The sequence below is a fragment of the Giraffa tippelskirchi genome, chromosome 6 (assembly GCF_054371585.1).
Source record: "Giraffa tippelskirchi isolate mGirTip1 chromosome 6, T2T-mGirTip1v1.2.pri, whole genome shotgun sequence".
NCBI lineage: Eukaryota > Metazoa > Chordata > Mammalia > Artiodactyla > Giraffidae > Giraffa > Giraffa tippelskirchi.
The window spans coordinates 164,319,454-164,336,055 of NC_137280.1; the positions used below are offsets into that span (position 1 = coordinate 164,319,454).

Genomic DNA, 16,602 nt, shown 5'->3' on the forward strand with positions numbered 1-16,602 from the left:
TCTAGCTTTGCAAGTTGGTCTCATCAGCAATTTTTAAATAACCAAAGTAAAATGTTGTCAGAGGACTCTGGAACTATCAAATTCTCACTTGCGCCTTTTTAAAAACTGGAAATCTCAGAAATAATAAAGCATGTCTTACATAGGTAACATCCACTTCCAACCGTGATTCACATTCTAAAGTATTACAACTAGCATTCTACTGCCAAAGATTTTCATATTTTGAAAAGATATCTATAGGATAAATACAATTAAAATGAGGATGGTCAAGAGTCTTAATTTTTTTTTTTTTAACACTAAGGACTTTTCTTGGCCCTGCTATTGGACTTTGGGATTATGTAACATGTAAAATTTTACTTTTTAACTGTCACAGAGAAAATTACACATTAGCTGAGATGTCTTGTATTCCGGAAATCTGAAGCAGGGAGTGGGGATGTATTCTTGGACTCAGACCTTGAACAATCCATCAGGTTCCTGCCCACGGCAAATCTGCCCAGTCAAATCTCAAAATAGAAGTTAAAAATGGCCACATCGACATAACTGTAACTAGAGCCACAGAAACATGCAGCTATGATTACCAAATTTAATGAATAACAATCTAAGTAATACAGTATGATCATACCACAAAAGCAGCGAGGCTCCTTGGGGGTGAATCCCAGTCAAAGCAACTATTAACGTAGTATGCAGCATTTACGAGCACCATGACACAACGCTTCGTTCTGATAAAGTTCCTTAGCAGCAGCTGTAAAGGAAGATGAAAGCCATTATTAGAATTTGCAAGACTAAAATCCATCAGATATGCTACAAAATTCTTCAAGTTTAGTGTGACTTAATATGAATTCAGAAAGTTAATAAAGTTGTAAGAATATACCAAGCAATTTGGCTCACAAGTTAGAGGGAAAGAAGTATATCTGGAGAAGGTGGAAAGAACTAAATTACAAGAGCAATTTCTAAGTTAAGCATATTTGCATAAAGAGTACTATCATGCAAGTTGAGTTACCTCTGTTCAAAAGAAAAAAAAATTTCCAACCCATCAAAAACATTTTTTTTTGACACTTAAAATGCTGAGAACTTTAAATATATTTAAAAATTCTGAAAACCTGTACTTTTAAAATTCTTTAAATGCTTTCATTTCAAGATATTTCAAAGTGAAATTGCTAACTTGGGATGTTTTTATTGAGGGGCTTAGAAAAAACCTGCCAAGTATTGCTTTATTATAGAAAAAAGAATATTTTATCACCATTTCAGTAGGATCTCCCTTTCTTCCTATCACAGTCTCATTCCCCTTCTCTCTTTTCTCTCTTCCTCTCTCTCCTTCCCACAATAAATTTTACCCACATTTCTCATTACTTTTTCCTAATTTTGGATTTAGGAAAAAATGTATGGTAACCAAGTACTTTACAAAATATTTTCTTAAGAAAGGTATATGACAAGCTATTACATATAAAATACACTACAAGAATATATTGTACAACACAAGAAGTATAGCCAATATTTTATAGTAATGACAAATGGAACAAATCTTTAAAAATTGTGAATCACTATACTGTACACCTGTAACATAGAATATTGTGCATCAACTGCACCTCAATAAAAAAAGAGAGACAAAAAGTAAACTGTAGATATGGGACAAGATTAACAGGCATATGGGAATTTATATAATTAAAAAATTTAAAACTAAGGCATGGCTACAGCTGTAAGACAAACAGCCCATATACTAGATACAGGTTCAAAAAATTACATACAGTTATGTTCATAATTGGAGTAATTATGTCTGCAGGTTAATATTTTGCCACTTACAAGTATCTTTCAATGCTAATCTGGTATTTTAAAGAAGTAGCTATGTAAAGTTAACTTGGCTTACATGGAAAACATCCGCATATGTATGTACATATAGAAGCTGGTACATGCACAGCACTTTAAACAAGTTAAAATTTCTTTCAGGCAAAGTAAAAAGTGTCCCTATTTATTTCCTTCTTGGCCTCTAATCACCTTTAAGAGTTTTACTATTTTTAAATATAACTGTGGAAAAATGTAATCTGTATTTCCATTTGGATAGATATTACATTTGTACCTCATGCACTGTCTTTAAACAACTAAAGATTCCACTGTTTTTGGTGAAGTCATTGGAATAAAAACAAAGTAGTTTTGGTCTTCTAATAGCACAGAAAATTATTAAAGATTTTAACACACACAGATGAGTTCTGTAAACTATAGAGTCTCAAATATATTTTATTTTAGCTGTGTTAATTGGAAGTAAACAACTTTTAAAAGGGGTAGCTAAGTGCTCTTTTCTTAACTTGATATCAAATCAAATTTAAAGCTACAAGTCTAATTACAAGATATCAAGTCTAAAATTTCTTCCTGATAGGAAAATCAGGGTTCTTGATTTTCTATTTCCTGAGCTAAAAATGCCAATAAAAGTTCACTTCTAAAAGATCATAGTTGAAATCTAATTAACAGGAAGGTCTCCCTTAAAAGATAGAGCCCCCTCTCTCGTGGATTAGAGGGAAGAGCTATACGCTGGGCTTGCTTTACACACACCTGCATCATACCTGTGGGTGGTCTGGATGCATATTTGAACCTCAGCTTTTGGTGTTCTCATTTACACATTCCATGGCAATCAAATTGTATTTTATGTTCAAAATGATCCTTCTTTTGCTAACGCATGAATACATATCCATTCTATGCAGAGCCTACAGTATCCCCTTTCCTTTCTGACCACCCCCATTCAACTTATTAGTTTGGTATTGTCCTTGTTTGATCTTTCAAGGAAAAGAAGGGAAGAGAGGAAAAGAAAGGAGAAAAGAAAGAGCCATTTCACATCAGTAGATGATCAAACATTTCAGTCTTTCCCCATCCGCCCCACACCTCCAAAGTTTATTTGAATTTACATAGATGTTTTACAGATATAATCAGGTCTTCCCAGAGGGATTCATCTTTCCTTGCTGTTTACCTGTTTAGAGAGTCTGTTTTCCTCTTCAATGTACTTCTGTTCTTTGGGTATTAATGTTCGTAAGCTGGCTTTCACCTATACATCAACATATGTGTCTGTTATGGATGAATATATTACAAATGCTTACAAATTTTTCACGCAGTTCAATTTGCAATCATTGCTAAAGTTTCAAAGTCCTGGCTGCGGTTCCCATAAAATATAAATGTATACAGTGGCACATGCATGCGCTTCCATTTCTGACGCCGGCAGGCAGTGGCCACAGAACAGCCGCAGCGGCAGCCGCCAACTATAACAGAAAGTGTGGGTGTGCCAGGCAGTGGCAGAAGCGTATTCTCCAGGATACATCAAGGTTTAGAGAAAATAAGGGATGACAGAAATTCTCTACAAATCAGGAACAAAAGCTTTCATGAAACTGAACTCTTTAGCAGTACAAAAAAGCCAAAGTTAAGACTTACAGCATTAAAAATCACATCTATTTCAAGATAGATGACCCCCTTTGTTGGCCCTGTCAGCTGCTTGTTTTTCAAGACGTAGGCTTTCTGTTCACCATTTTGAATCTGCGGGAAAAGGACATGACAGCCGTCTGTCTCGCGGTCTCCACTGAATACACTCCCTCAGTGACCTTTGACCCCCAGCTGCTGAAACTGACAGAGAACCCAAAACAACTGTGGCAATTCTGACAAGTACCTGTTCATTACCAGGATCAAGTCTGTCAGGAAAAATTAACTATCATGGGATTCAACATGGCCGTGAATTGAGTATGTTAAAATTTTTAGTGTTCTTATTACAGACCTTGGTTGAGAAATGACAGATATAGAGCTGAGGGTTTTTTTTTTTTTTCCTTAAGCAAAAGCAACACAGAGCTGTGTGTCAGGTGAATAAAACTTACGGACAGCAAGGGTATAGCAACTTTGCCCAGAAAGTCAGCACTTCGATCCCGATCTTCATCATAAACTGTCACTTCAAGAACTGAATGGATATCTTTAATGTTGCTGCAAATAAATATATGTAAGGGGACAAAAAAAAGACTTCATCAGTGGGGAACAAGAACACAAATGCTTTTGAAAATTTAGATAGCTCCCGCTGATGTGGTGTATATGTGTTTTATGTATGCTATTTGCATATACACATACATAGGGCAGCTTGGTAGCTGATAGAATTTCCCACAATGCATCTTAGTAGACAGCAGTGACGGTTCTATTATCTGGAACTTTGAATACAATTTTAACTTTAAGTTATAATTTTTCAATAAAATATAACTTCCATCTGGATGGCCACAGAATAAATCACTGTTTAAAAAAAAAAAACCATTGATAAGTGGCACTGATTTTTTTAGACTTTTCCTTCTCATTATTTCAATAATTTCTATCTTCTTATAACTCCCACATAAAGCACCACCAGGTTTGATTTCAGCAAGAGTCACAGTATATTTTGTATCACTGTTCTTTTTTATTATAATTTTTATCCACAGCTCTCATCAAAATGCTAACTTATTTCTGTTAAATTTATGGTAAAAATTAACTACACAGAATACAGAATGGAGAAAATGTAACATTGATAGCTATTGTACCACCCTAGGATTTAGAAATTAAGTAGTGCTCCATTATGTTCCAAAGACAACATATGCTAATAAACAACTGTGCAAGCTCTTCATATTTGTTTCTAGAAAAATAAGCCCCAGTTGTTGACAGCATTTATTCTTTGATCAAACTGTTTACCAAGAAAACATGAATTAAGAGAAAACAAAAAATGAATATATTCATTACTGAAAGACTGCAGCCACATGCGAGAAGAGGCTTTATCAGAGCACAATCAATTAATGGCTTTGATAATAATCAAACCTATTCATTCAATTATGCATTCCAGAGAAAACCACTCTCCACAACCTTCTTAGGAGTGCAAGTCTCCTGACCAGGCTTTCATGTCTTATAAAAATGTGAAATTCCTTAAAGATAAATTGGTCAGATAATTAAATCTGATTAGTTACTGGATCTTAAGCAAGGACATTATAAGAAATTAATGAGGAATTTAGCAGTTTCTCATCTACAAAAAAATAAAACTATGTTAGAAAACTTTTAAGAAGTACTTCTATTTGGAGAGTTTTCCTTTGTTCAGAGTTCATTTCTAAAGCCCAGCTTAAAAAAAAAAAACCCACAAATTTAGGAGATACTACAGAGTAGCATTGGCAGCTTTTACAGTGAATGATTGGAAAGATTTACAAACTTTTTAAAGCAAAAAGAAAATTAACTCAAAGGGTTTTTTCTTTTTCCTTTTTTTTTGGGGGGGGGGCAAGTAGGACAGTACTTAATATTCTTATTGTGCTAAAATGCAACAAACCAAAACTAAAACATCTGCTGAATCCGAGACTGGATTGTTTGCTGATTTGAGCAATGGAACAAATAGAGCTTTGTCCTCCTTGGTGTCAATGCAATTGGGGAGAATTTCAATAGAAAGTATAAAAGGAAGAAGCAGTATGGCAATTCAGTTAATGGGAGCAAAATCCTTAGTCAAAAAAAATGCACAGCTTAAAAAAAAATATCTGTATAAACACACAGAAAAATGGCATACCCTTCCCCCAGGTTCCCCTCTCAGGAAGGTAATGCAATTATGCAATTCACTGTTGCTGGCAAAGGCAGGCCAGATGCCCTGAGCTGTTAATCAGTTAAGAAAAAACACACAAAAATCTCGAAAATAAATATCATTTAGTATCATTCTTGAAGTGAGCTCAAGGTAATGACTACTTACAATGTGAAGACTTTGTTCCACTCAGGGTTGAGATTTTTGTAGACAGTATGTGTCAGCAGCCTATCATTGTTCAGCTCAACCACACAAAATGGGTCACTTTTACCTACAAGAAATATGGGGGGAACAGTTTTAGCATAAATAGCACCCACAGCTATCAGTATCGTGACTATGACCACATCTCTTTTCTAAAAAGTTTTACAGAAAAAAAGAAAGTAAAGTACAATTTTAAAAAATGAAAAAAACAGACAAACATTAAAATAGAGTTAGATGTAAACAGGGTGATGTTAACAATTGTGATTTAGAGCAATTTAGAACTTGAGAAAAGTTCTAAAGCGCTAATTTATATAGCTATTTGAATTTGCAAATTTTGTTTTTACAAAAATAATACTGTAACTGCCAATTATGAGGGCAAATGTGATATGTGCCCATCCCTAAATCAGGTTTTATTTAATTTAATGATCATTTGAAAGGTTCAGCCCCTTCACTTTACATGCATAAAGTTGCATGTATTTTCCAACTCATCGGAGTTACTAGGAACTTGTAATAGAAATTCCTGAACAAGTTTATTTTGGGAAAACTGCTATTTTGCAGAACTACAATATTTCAATCTGACTTTAGATTCTCTTATGAAATATCTACGGCATCACAAAAAGTTAAATTAGACCCTCTGAGGCAGAAAAAATTCTGCCATTTGAAACTTAACCTCAACAAACCAATCTGCATGCTAAAGAGATGTGTATTTTTTCTGTCCACGGAGAGTAAAGGATTTGGAAGTTATCACATGTTTACAGCCACTCTGTGCAACCATAGTCAAACCTCATCCATTCGGTAATTATATCTTGTGATGTCCTCAATATTTTTGTAATGTCATGTCCTATATTATAAGAACCTGTAAAGTCAGAGGCTCTGTGGGGGCAGTATTAATGATATTAGTGCAGCATGTAATTTGTTTGATACCTTATACAAATGACAATGAAATCAATATTTAGACAAAGCTGTCCAGAGGTCATATCTTTTAAACGACAATATTGATTTAGACTACATAAGAGGTTAATGTGCATATTATTAACTTTAATGATAAAGAATAATTGTTTTAAATGCATTGTGAATTGTAGTCACAGTGGTTTACACTTCTGTGAAAGCTTAAATATCATTGAAGATTTTCCTATTAAAATTTAATAGGAAAGAATTCATTAGCTAGCAAGGACAGATAAGCTATGTATTCCCACACAGCAGTATATTTACTTTCCATATTGTAATATTTAAAATGAGCTGTACAAACTTTGACTTACCTTTAATTTAACTTTGACTTACCTTTTAATTTACCTCTTTATTAATTTTACATTAAAAAAGAGATTTAATATGTGTGTGTGTTAGTTTGGTGGCCTCATATAGCCCAGGGTAACTGCATAATTTAACATTATGGTAGTCTTTTCAATTTTTGGTCTTGAGATTAATTTTCAATAAAGAATAGAGAATTGAAAGTCTTTCAGATCTGGTGAAAATTTCACCCCTGATTTAGGATCTGTATTTTTCCCCCCACATTCTTCACTCCTTTCCCCCTACCTGCAGTACCAACCTCATTTGTAACTCATATGTGCCATGAAAGATAGTATTCAAAAAATTTTTGATCACTAATTCACCTTATAGTAGGTTTTATTTGCCACATCAACTTTATTTTGTCCCAGAGAATTTAGGTAAAAGCATGAAAAGTAGATGAGTTTTCAAAACCTTAGTTACTCTTAAGACTTGTATTAAATATTGTCTTTCCACCTAGCTTTGTGCTGGGTACTACCGTAAGAACAAAAGAACACAGTACATAAACTACAACCTCAACTAGTTTATAAAAGGTTTGGAGAGATAAAATATATCTATATATAACAAGCAGAGAGAATATTAAAGCCACATTTATGATAGAATCTACGACAAAACAATAACTACTTCACTTTCACTTTAGATGAAATGATAAACTTCAAAAACACTTAAAAGACAAGTATAACTCTCACACTTCCTTGGACTTTCTTGTAATTTTTCTTATACACACGTACATTCATATTAATCTTAGCCAGTAAAAATAAGTACAAAAAAAATAGCAGTTCTTGGTATTTTTGTTCCCTCATTTTCACTTGCTTTACTTCAACTGTTAATACTATTCTATTTCAATTAACTTGGTTTTACTTGCCCTCAAATGATCAACAATGCGTGATAGATTCAGTCAAAACTGTACCACTTCTCCAATAACAAGACACAAGAAAAAACTCTAGAGACTGAAATCTATGCTGAAAAAATTTACTTTAAACTTCTACGAACAGAGGATGAAAATGTTGACTTTTTTCCCACAGGAAATTATATTCAGTTGTGTAAGCAAAGAGTCGGACTCTACTGGGCAACTGAACAACAACAAGACTGAATATAATACTTTCAACCAACCCCATGGAAAGTCTCCCAAATCATCACCTTCGTTACTATATCCTTATTTGCTGACCATAGAAGACTTAGGTCAGTGGTTGGCCAAAGGATTAGAAAGAAACAAAATCTGTGCTTAATGTTTAATATTATTCATATTCTGCTAAGAAACTAATGTATTTATCAAGCCCTATGTCTATGAGGGAGTTGCAATCCATATTTTCTTGCTATTTAGTTGATTATTTCTCAAAACCATTTTAGGGAAAACCAGTATTAGCCATCTATCACCACATTACTTAACCCCTCAGTTACTCTTTTCTATTAGAATAAATTTGTTAAAGAACTAGAGACATTTCTACACCAAAAACAGTGCAGAGCCTTCTATAGCCACTTCTCAGTCATTTTCCTATTCAAACTTCCAGTGGCATACCATCAATGGCAAAGACATTCTCCTATCAGCACCTATCTCATAACTTGAAATGGGCAAGCAATGTAATTTTTAAGAGACCATGTTAGACAATATGCAGAATAGAATGGTGATTATATTAAAAAAGAAAGCCTTTGCCTAAGAAAGACCAAACTTGTTTTGATTTATACTGATTTTCCCCAATCTGAAATCTATTATTCTTACACTTATGGTCATATTAAAGACTGTGATCAGTGACAGGAACTAATCCATGTAAAGGCTATTTTCATTTTTCCAAAAACTTCTTCCCAAATTTAACCCACTATTGATGCCTTTTCAGTATCTGTTAAAATCCATATTATGTGGTACGTGTGTGTGCGCTCAATTGCTTCAGTTGTGTTCGACTCTTTGCAACTCGATGGACGGCAGTCCACCAGGCTCCTCCGTCCATGAGATTCTCCAGGCAAGAATACTGGAGTGGGTTGCCATGCCCTCCTCCAGGGGATCTTCCTAACCCAGGGATCAAACCTGTGACTCTTACCTCTAACCTGAATTGCAGGCAGGTTCTTTACCACTGCGCCACCTGGGAAGCTCATCATATGGTATGCCATATAGTTTTTCATCTCCAATCTCAAGGTCCTTAAAGTTCTTTACCTGAGCTATATCACACCTTTTGCATTCTCAAATATTCTAAGTACTTCCAGAGCTCGGGGCATGGCATTAGAGTCCAATGTGAAAGGCCAGTGGTCTGGGAGAAAGGGCCTAAACTTTGGAGGCAGAGCAAGCTGAGACTGAATACTCACTCTGGGACTCTGGGCCAGTTCCCACACCCCTTCAACAGTGACAGTAATGGTCCCTTGTAGATAATAGCTAGAATATAAGTAGCAAAATGTCTGGTATACTAGCAAGGGCCTCAATAAAATATAGCAATAATAAGGGCAATAATAATACCAAAAAGGGCAATTACAATACTTACTGCAATAATTGCAGACATTTTCTGAGTTATCATAAGCCCAACATAATGTTTTCATTCATTTGCTCAAAAAATTTTATGCTTCCTCTATGAGAAAGATGCTTTTACTCTTTCTGTTTTACAGAGAGGAAACTGAGGCTGGGCGATTATATAACTCACCAGGACACACAGATTGTAGTAAAACTATCATTCAAGCTCAGATCTATCTGACGTTTAGAGACCTTGATCTATCCCCTTAGTTGCTCAGTCATATCTGACTCTTTGTGACTCCCATAGTCTGTAGTCTGCCAGGCTCTTCTCTGTATGGGATTCTCCAGGCAAGAATACTGGAGTGGGTTGCCATTTCCTTCTCCAGGGGAGCTTCCTGACACAGGGATCAAATCCAGGTCTCTTGAATTACAGGCAGATTCTTTACCATCTGAGCCACCAGGGAAGCCTCAACTGTGCCATATCTCAGTATTTAGTGAGTCACACCCATGGAAAAGCTGGGTAATGTCTTGTCTGTAGATTCATTTATTCAACAAATGCTTATTGCTTACCATATATCAGGCATCTTCTATGTGCTGAGGACACAGACATGCATAAAACAACTTTTAAAACTGCTGAACTTGCAGAGTTTGCGTTGGAGAAGAAAGACAATGGATAAGAACATGTTAGAGTATTTTAGAAAGGGCTAAGCATTATAGAGAAAAATTAAGTTGAGAAGATCAGTGAGGAGATAAGGAGTGCTGCTATATATACATAGTTTTTAAAAGGACAGCTTTCTCAGTGAGAAAGCAACAAACGGGCAAAGAAATGAAAGAAGCAAGAGAGTGACCCTTGGCCAGAGAGACGACTGTGCCTGGTGTTTCCAGGAATCTCCAGAAAGCTAGTGTGACTGGAGGAATGGATGGGGAGTGGGAAGGAGTATTAGATGGCACAGTTGGAGAGGTACAGGGAGGGTGGCCAGTCTCTGGAGGAGTTTGCTTTCATTCTAAGTGCTAGAGAAAGGTTTTGGAGGGATCTGGGTTGAGATGCAACAGGATCTGATGGCTGCCATTTGTAAAATAAGGTAGAGAGAGGGCAATGAACGAGACAGGGAGAAGAATTAGTAAGGAGGATATTACAATAAACCAGGTGATATAAAGTGATCAGATTCTGGATATATGTTGATGGTAGAATCAACAGAATTTGCAGATATCAATATTGAACAATCTTTTATGCCTGATATTATTATTTGGAAATGGAAAACAATCTATTGAGCTTAGCCAAGTCAATCTCTTTTTGCAAGGACAAGAAGTATTCAACAAAGTGCTCTGACTAGTTATTTCTAGACTCCAGAAGAGGAACATTTAGGTAAGGCCATTTTATCTTTAGTTTCCATTCATCTTCTCTTTCTAAAAAGTTATGTTTTTACAGTTATCACTGTGGATGCCAACATTAGGTCTTTACACACTATGCTATTTTTGACTAATTTAGAAAGTATCCTTCTGCCATTGCATGATTCAATGACAATTAAAAATTAACAGCAATTGCAACCAAAATGAGAGTAAACATACAATATTAAATACCATGAGCTTACTACTAGAAAGCCCGCATGACAGTTTTGTTTTAAAGAAGTGGCTACACATAGTTGATGTGCTTATCTGGTTTGCTAAATGATGCTTTAAATGACTGGCTTTTCAGTTCCTAAATTTTGCCGTCTTGATTAGATGCCACTGAAACAAACAAAAACAATCACAGAAATACCACTGATGGACCTAACCATTCATTATCTCCCTAATTATTCCTTCTTTTCATCCTTTTATCATTCTAGCACTGTGACGCGCTGCTTTGCTTGCTGAGGGTACTGGAGGAGCGGCGTTGACTACAGGATGTGGCGTTGATGTCTAGAGTGCACTGTACTTTGCAAAGCTCTAGAGAGTGAGGCAGAGCTGGCTCCTGTTAGTTGTTTTATTTGATACCATCAGGCTAGAAGAGCAAGGAAGGCAGCATCCAAAGTTGTAGTGTATTTCGTGTCCAGCTGTTTGGGGCTATTTGAAGAGCATGCGTGTATAGGAACAAAGATTATATAATTTCTTGTTCCGCTCTTACTCATTCTTGCCAGAAGACTAAAGCAGACCTGTGGGTACCAACTGGCTCTCCCTAACTTGCACTATTTTAGCTAAAAAGTGCCCATCCCTCTCCTTTCCAGTGCAGGAAACTGGAGATTGTGGTTTGGATGCAAGACAGAAATTGCAGCAGTGCAGGGTGAGGATGGGGCCGTGGGGTTGACTGTGTTACCCACCACGACAGCTAGAAGAGAATCTTCACCTTCTTAGAGAGCATGGCCATTTTCCATGTCAATGATTTCTAGAGAGTTGCAGGAATACATTTTGAAGCTATTCATTACTTATCAAGTGACTGCTTGTCTCTCCCCAGAATTCTAAGTATGATTAAGGCATAGTCCAAAAACCTAAGACAGCTCTAAAAAATGAGTATTAATCTAAAAGAAAACAAATGGGTTAAAGTAGCCCTTAGCCCATTTTTTTTTTTTAAAAAGACATGGTCCAGCTCTCAATACACACACAATTCAGTAGGCACAACAGACACATAAATACACAATAATAACGCAGGGTTGTGAGTGCTGTAATGAAGGTGAGTAAAGAGTACAAAGGAAGTGCATCATTCTCTAAGTCTAGAACAGGAAGGGAAAAAGAAAATGAAGACTTTTTCCCGATGGAGATGACTCTGGTGATCTATGGTAATTACACCTCTCTGTCACCAGCAATTTTAGAAGTGAAGGACTTTAAGAACTTGTGCTAAAGAATATTTAGTTTAAATCTATTTGTATATCCCTTTAATAGGGCCTCTGTAACACAAAACCTAGATCTATATTATATAACAATTATAATACGGGAGTAGGTTGCCATTTCCTACTCCAGGGGTTCTTCCCCACCCAAGGATCAAACCCACATCTCTTGCATCTCCTGCTTGGCAGGTGGATTCTTTACCACTGGGCCACCTGGAAGCCCATGAAATAGATACTTACAAATATTATGTTAGGACTGATGCATTTCTCCATAATCTGGTTTAATACTAACGGCTGTCTTTTTTTTCTTATGAATTTTTATAGGGAAGAAAATCTCCCAAGAGAATTAAAATTAGGAGGAGACTATTTCACCTTGACTCATAAAAATAACAGATTTTAAAGCATCTACTGTATTACTTCCACTCTTCCTATGGTGAAAAGACATTCCTGTAACCATAAAAATAAACGTCAGAAAAGCTTCCAATGGGCATCTCTTCTGGCAATCTTCAAACTGGCAGTCATGATTAAACAGGGTGCGCTGACTGGCTGATTCTCTCTCACTCCTAGCCCTGGCTCTCTGAGGTCAAAACACTGACATTTTTACAAAGAACTTGGAAAGTCAGCACCACCCCTGTTTTGTGGACAAACAGATGATTCCAGTTCATGCAGACAACTGGTTTGAGCATTGAGGCCACTCAAGAGATACTGAATGATATTCCTGCTCCCAGAATAGAAGGTCAATCCCAGTCCATCAGTGGTGGGCTTTGTCCAGGGTCATTTGGCTGCTGACAAGGAGCACCGTTTGCTGGGTGTGATGTGTTATAAAAATGTGTGCGTGTGGAGGCCCTGTGACCACCTCTTTTTTGGCATGTCTCTGAAAACACAGAGGCTTTCAGTAGCACTGAAAGCAATTCATACCCACAAGGAGGGCCTTTTATTTGGGGCTACCTGGCACAAATCAAGTTTTTTGGTTCAACTTCCTCAGTTGCCACAACTCGAAATGGTTATAATTAATCTTAAAAAAAAATTATAATCAAGGTTGCCATCTTTCTATAAACTGGAATTAAATCCTGGCATATAACAAGGTTATAGTTGAGGGAATCCCACAGGGTCCACCAAAATAAAGAGCAGCCTACATTGGAGACATCTTCCAATCCTCTCCTTATCACTGGAGGTGAGACTTTGACATTAGCTTTTTTCATTGACTGCCCTCAATATACCTTAAACATCTGGTTGGTATAATTACATTGGCTGACACTCTTCACTAGGTTCCCACTGGGTCTGGCTCTGGACTGAGTAATAATGATAGGGCTTCTCTTTTCTTAGTTAAATCATGAAGCAGGTGTCATAGTGGCAGAAAACATAGGCCCTCTAATTTTGTGGTTCTTGGTCCGCTAGGTCTTTCCTCATAGTGAAGATTTTGTAATGCCCTCCTCTCACTATTCTGAAATATGATAAAACCAACCTGTAAGTGATTTCAACATTTAATATGATGCTTTAATGCTATTATTCAGAGGACAAATTGAAAGTTGTATAAAGTCATATGTTGATTTATTCAACAAATATTTATTGAGTATCTACTCTTTGCCAGGTCATGAAGGAACTGGCTACCCACTCCAGTATTCTTGCCTAGAGAATCACATGGACAGAGGAGCCTGGCAGCTAGAGTCCATGGGGTTGCAAAGAGTTGGACGTGGCTGAGCGACTCACAGACAGATGAACAACAAAAAAAGAGTCTCTGCTCTCCTGGAGCTTGCTTGCAGTGGGGAGGGAGGAGGAAGAGGATAAATACTGAACATAATTAATAAGTAGATTATATTGTATGTTAGAGTGATGTGTGTTAACAGAAAACAGAAAAGATGGAGCAAGTTAAGGGGTTTGAAGAGTGTGGGGGAAGGTCACAGTTTATATATTTAATTACCGTGTCTGGAGTAGACCTCATTGATAAGGGAAGCTTATGCAAAGGACTGAAGGAAGTGAAGAAGTAGCTAAGCGGCTATCAGGAGAAAAGTGCTCCAGGCAGTGGGAGGAGCCACAGAAAAAGTCTGGTGTCCCACTCTGATAGTGGGGCACAGTGAGCAATGGGAAGAATAAATATGTCAGAGATGTAGCAGGAAACCAGGTCATCAAGTACCTTGGAGGTAATTCTAGGGTCTTTGGTGTTATATGGCAGCCATCAACAAGACTTGAGTAAATAATATGTATTTAAGGGTGCAATCTAGAGTCAGATAATCATGAAACAGAGTTTAAAGCTATATTAGTGTCTATATTTAGTCATGCAGGACATGGGACAATTTTCACTATTTATGTCTAGTTGTCTAATAGTGTCACTATTTATTACTGTCTAATTTTTTAAAAGACAATTAGTATCCCCAACACCCAATACAAATAGTGCTCCCCAATCATTGTGGCAACTTAATTCCCCTACAGATTTCTAAAATACCGAGGGGGCAATACTGCCATCTCCCAACTGAGAATCATTTCCCCACAGCAACAGTTTTTAAACACTTTGGTTTTAGGAACTCTTAAAGGTTATTGAGAATCTCAAAGAGCTTTTTTTGTGTGTGGGTTACATCTATCAAAATTTACCATTTTAGAAACTAAAATTGAGAATATGTAAAGATACACTGTGTTCCTAGGCTGAAAAAATTGTTAAAATGAGCATACTACCCAAGGCAAGCTACATATTTAATATAATCTCTGCCAAAATATTAAAGACATTTTTCACAGAGCTAAAATAAATAATTTTAAAGTATGAATGGTAAAAGAGCCTGAATAGCCAAAACACTCTTGGGAAAGAAGAACAGGTCTGAAGGAATCATGCTCCCTGGCTTCAGACTATATTACAAAACCACAATAATCAAAATAGTATAGTAGTGGCACAGAAACAGACACATAGATTAATGGAACAGAAGACAGAGACCAGGAATAAACTCAGTTACTTATGGTCACTTACTCTATGACAAAGGAGGCAAAAATATACAATGGAGAAAAGACAGTCTTGAAGAGTGCTGGGAAAACTGGACAGCTACACGTACAATGAGATTAGAACACTTCCTCACCCCGTATACAAAAATAAATGCAAAATGGATTACAGACCTAAATGTAAGACTGAAAACTCCTAGAGGAAAACATAGGCAGAACAGTCTTTGAATCAATCATAGCAATATTGTTTTCGGATCTGTCTCCTAAAGCCAGGAAGTAAAAGCAAAAATAAACAAATTGGACCTAGTTAAATATCATTTCTTTGGCATAGCACTGACAAAATGAAAAGTCAACCTGATGAATGGAAGAAAATATTTGCAAATGATATGACTGTTAAGAAGTTAATATCCAAGATATATTATCATCTTATACAACTCAATATTAAAAAAAACACCTGATTAAAAAATGAGCAGAATACCCGAATAGACATTTTTCCAAAGAGGAAAGGCAGATGGCCAATAGGCACACGAAAAGATGGCCAACACTGCCAATCATCAAGGAAATACAAGTGAAAACCATAATTAGACACCATCTCACACTTGTCATCATTTCTGTAATCAAATGGAGAGAAATGTAATCAGGATGTAGAGGAAAACGAACTCCCTTTTATTTTTGGCTGGAATTTAAACTGGTATAGTCAGGACTCCACTGGTGGCCCAGTGGCTAAATCTCTCTAAATCTCAATACAGGAGACCTGGGTTCAATCCCTAGTCAGGGAACTAGATCCAACTTGCCACAACTCAGACCTGGTGCAGCCAAATAAATAAACAAACAAACTGGTATAGCCATTCTGGAAAATGATATGGAGATTTCTCAAAAAAACTAAAAATATAACTTTTCCATATGACCTAGCTATTCCACTCTAGGTAATATATCTGAAAAAAAAATCAAATCACTAATTTGAAAAGATACATGTATCCCTGTGTTCATGGTAGCATTATTGAAAACTGCCAAGATAGAGGAGCAAACTAAGTTTCCATCAACAGATGAATGGATAAAGAAGGTGCGGTACACAATGGAATGTGGTACACTATTTGGCCATAAAAAAGCTGGAAATTTTGCCATTTGCAGCAATATGAATAAACTTGGAAGGTGTTATGCTAAGTGAAATAAGTCAGAGAAAGACAAATACTTTGATATCACATGTGAAATCTAAAAAATACAGCAAGTTAGTGACTATAACAAAAAAGAAACAGATTCACAGATACAGAGACTAGATTAGTATTTACCAGCAATGAGAGGGAAGGGGGCAGGGGCAATGTAGAGACAGAGGTATAAACTATTATGTATAAAATAAGCTACACAGGGGATACAGTCAATATTTTAGGATAATTATAAATGGAGTATAACCTTTAAAAATTGTG

General features: G+C 36.3%; 1 protein-coding gene across 7 annotated transcripts in view; it reads right to left on the reverse strand.

Annotated features, from left to right (window-relative positions):
- The window catches only part of MCTP1 (multiple C2 and transmembrane domain containing 1), a 544,348-nt gene that overhangs the window by 159,298 nt on the left and 368,448 nt on the right, over positions 1 to 16,602 (reverse strand). For all 7 annotated transcript variants that reach the window (XM_081498745.1, XM_081498744.1, XM_081498743.1 and 4 more), the window contains 5 exons: positions 5,699 to 5,801; positions 3,843 to 3,945; positions 3,409 to 3,510; positions 2,954 to 3,028; positions 620 to 739 (listed from right to left, as the gene is read on the reverse strand). In XM_081498745.1, the coding sequence (XP_081354871.1) occupies positions 620 to 739; positions 2,954 to 3,028; positions 3,409 to 3,510; positions 3,843 to 3,945; positions 5,699 to 5,801 (503 nt within the window). The remainder of the gene's footprint in view (positions 1 to 619; positions 740 to 2,953; positions 3,029 to 3,408; positions 3,511 to 3,842; positions 3,946 to 5,698; positions 5,802 to 16,602) is intronic.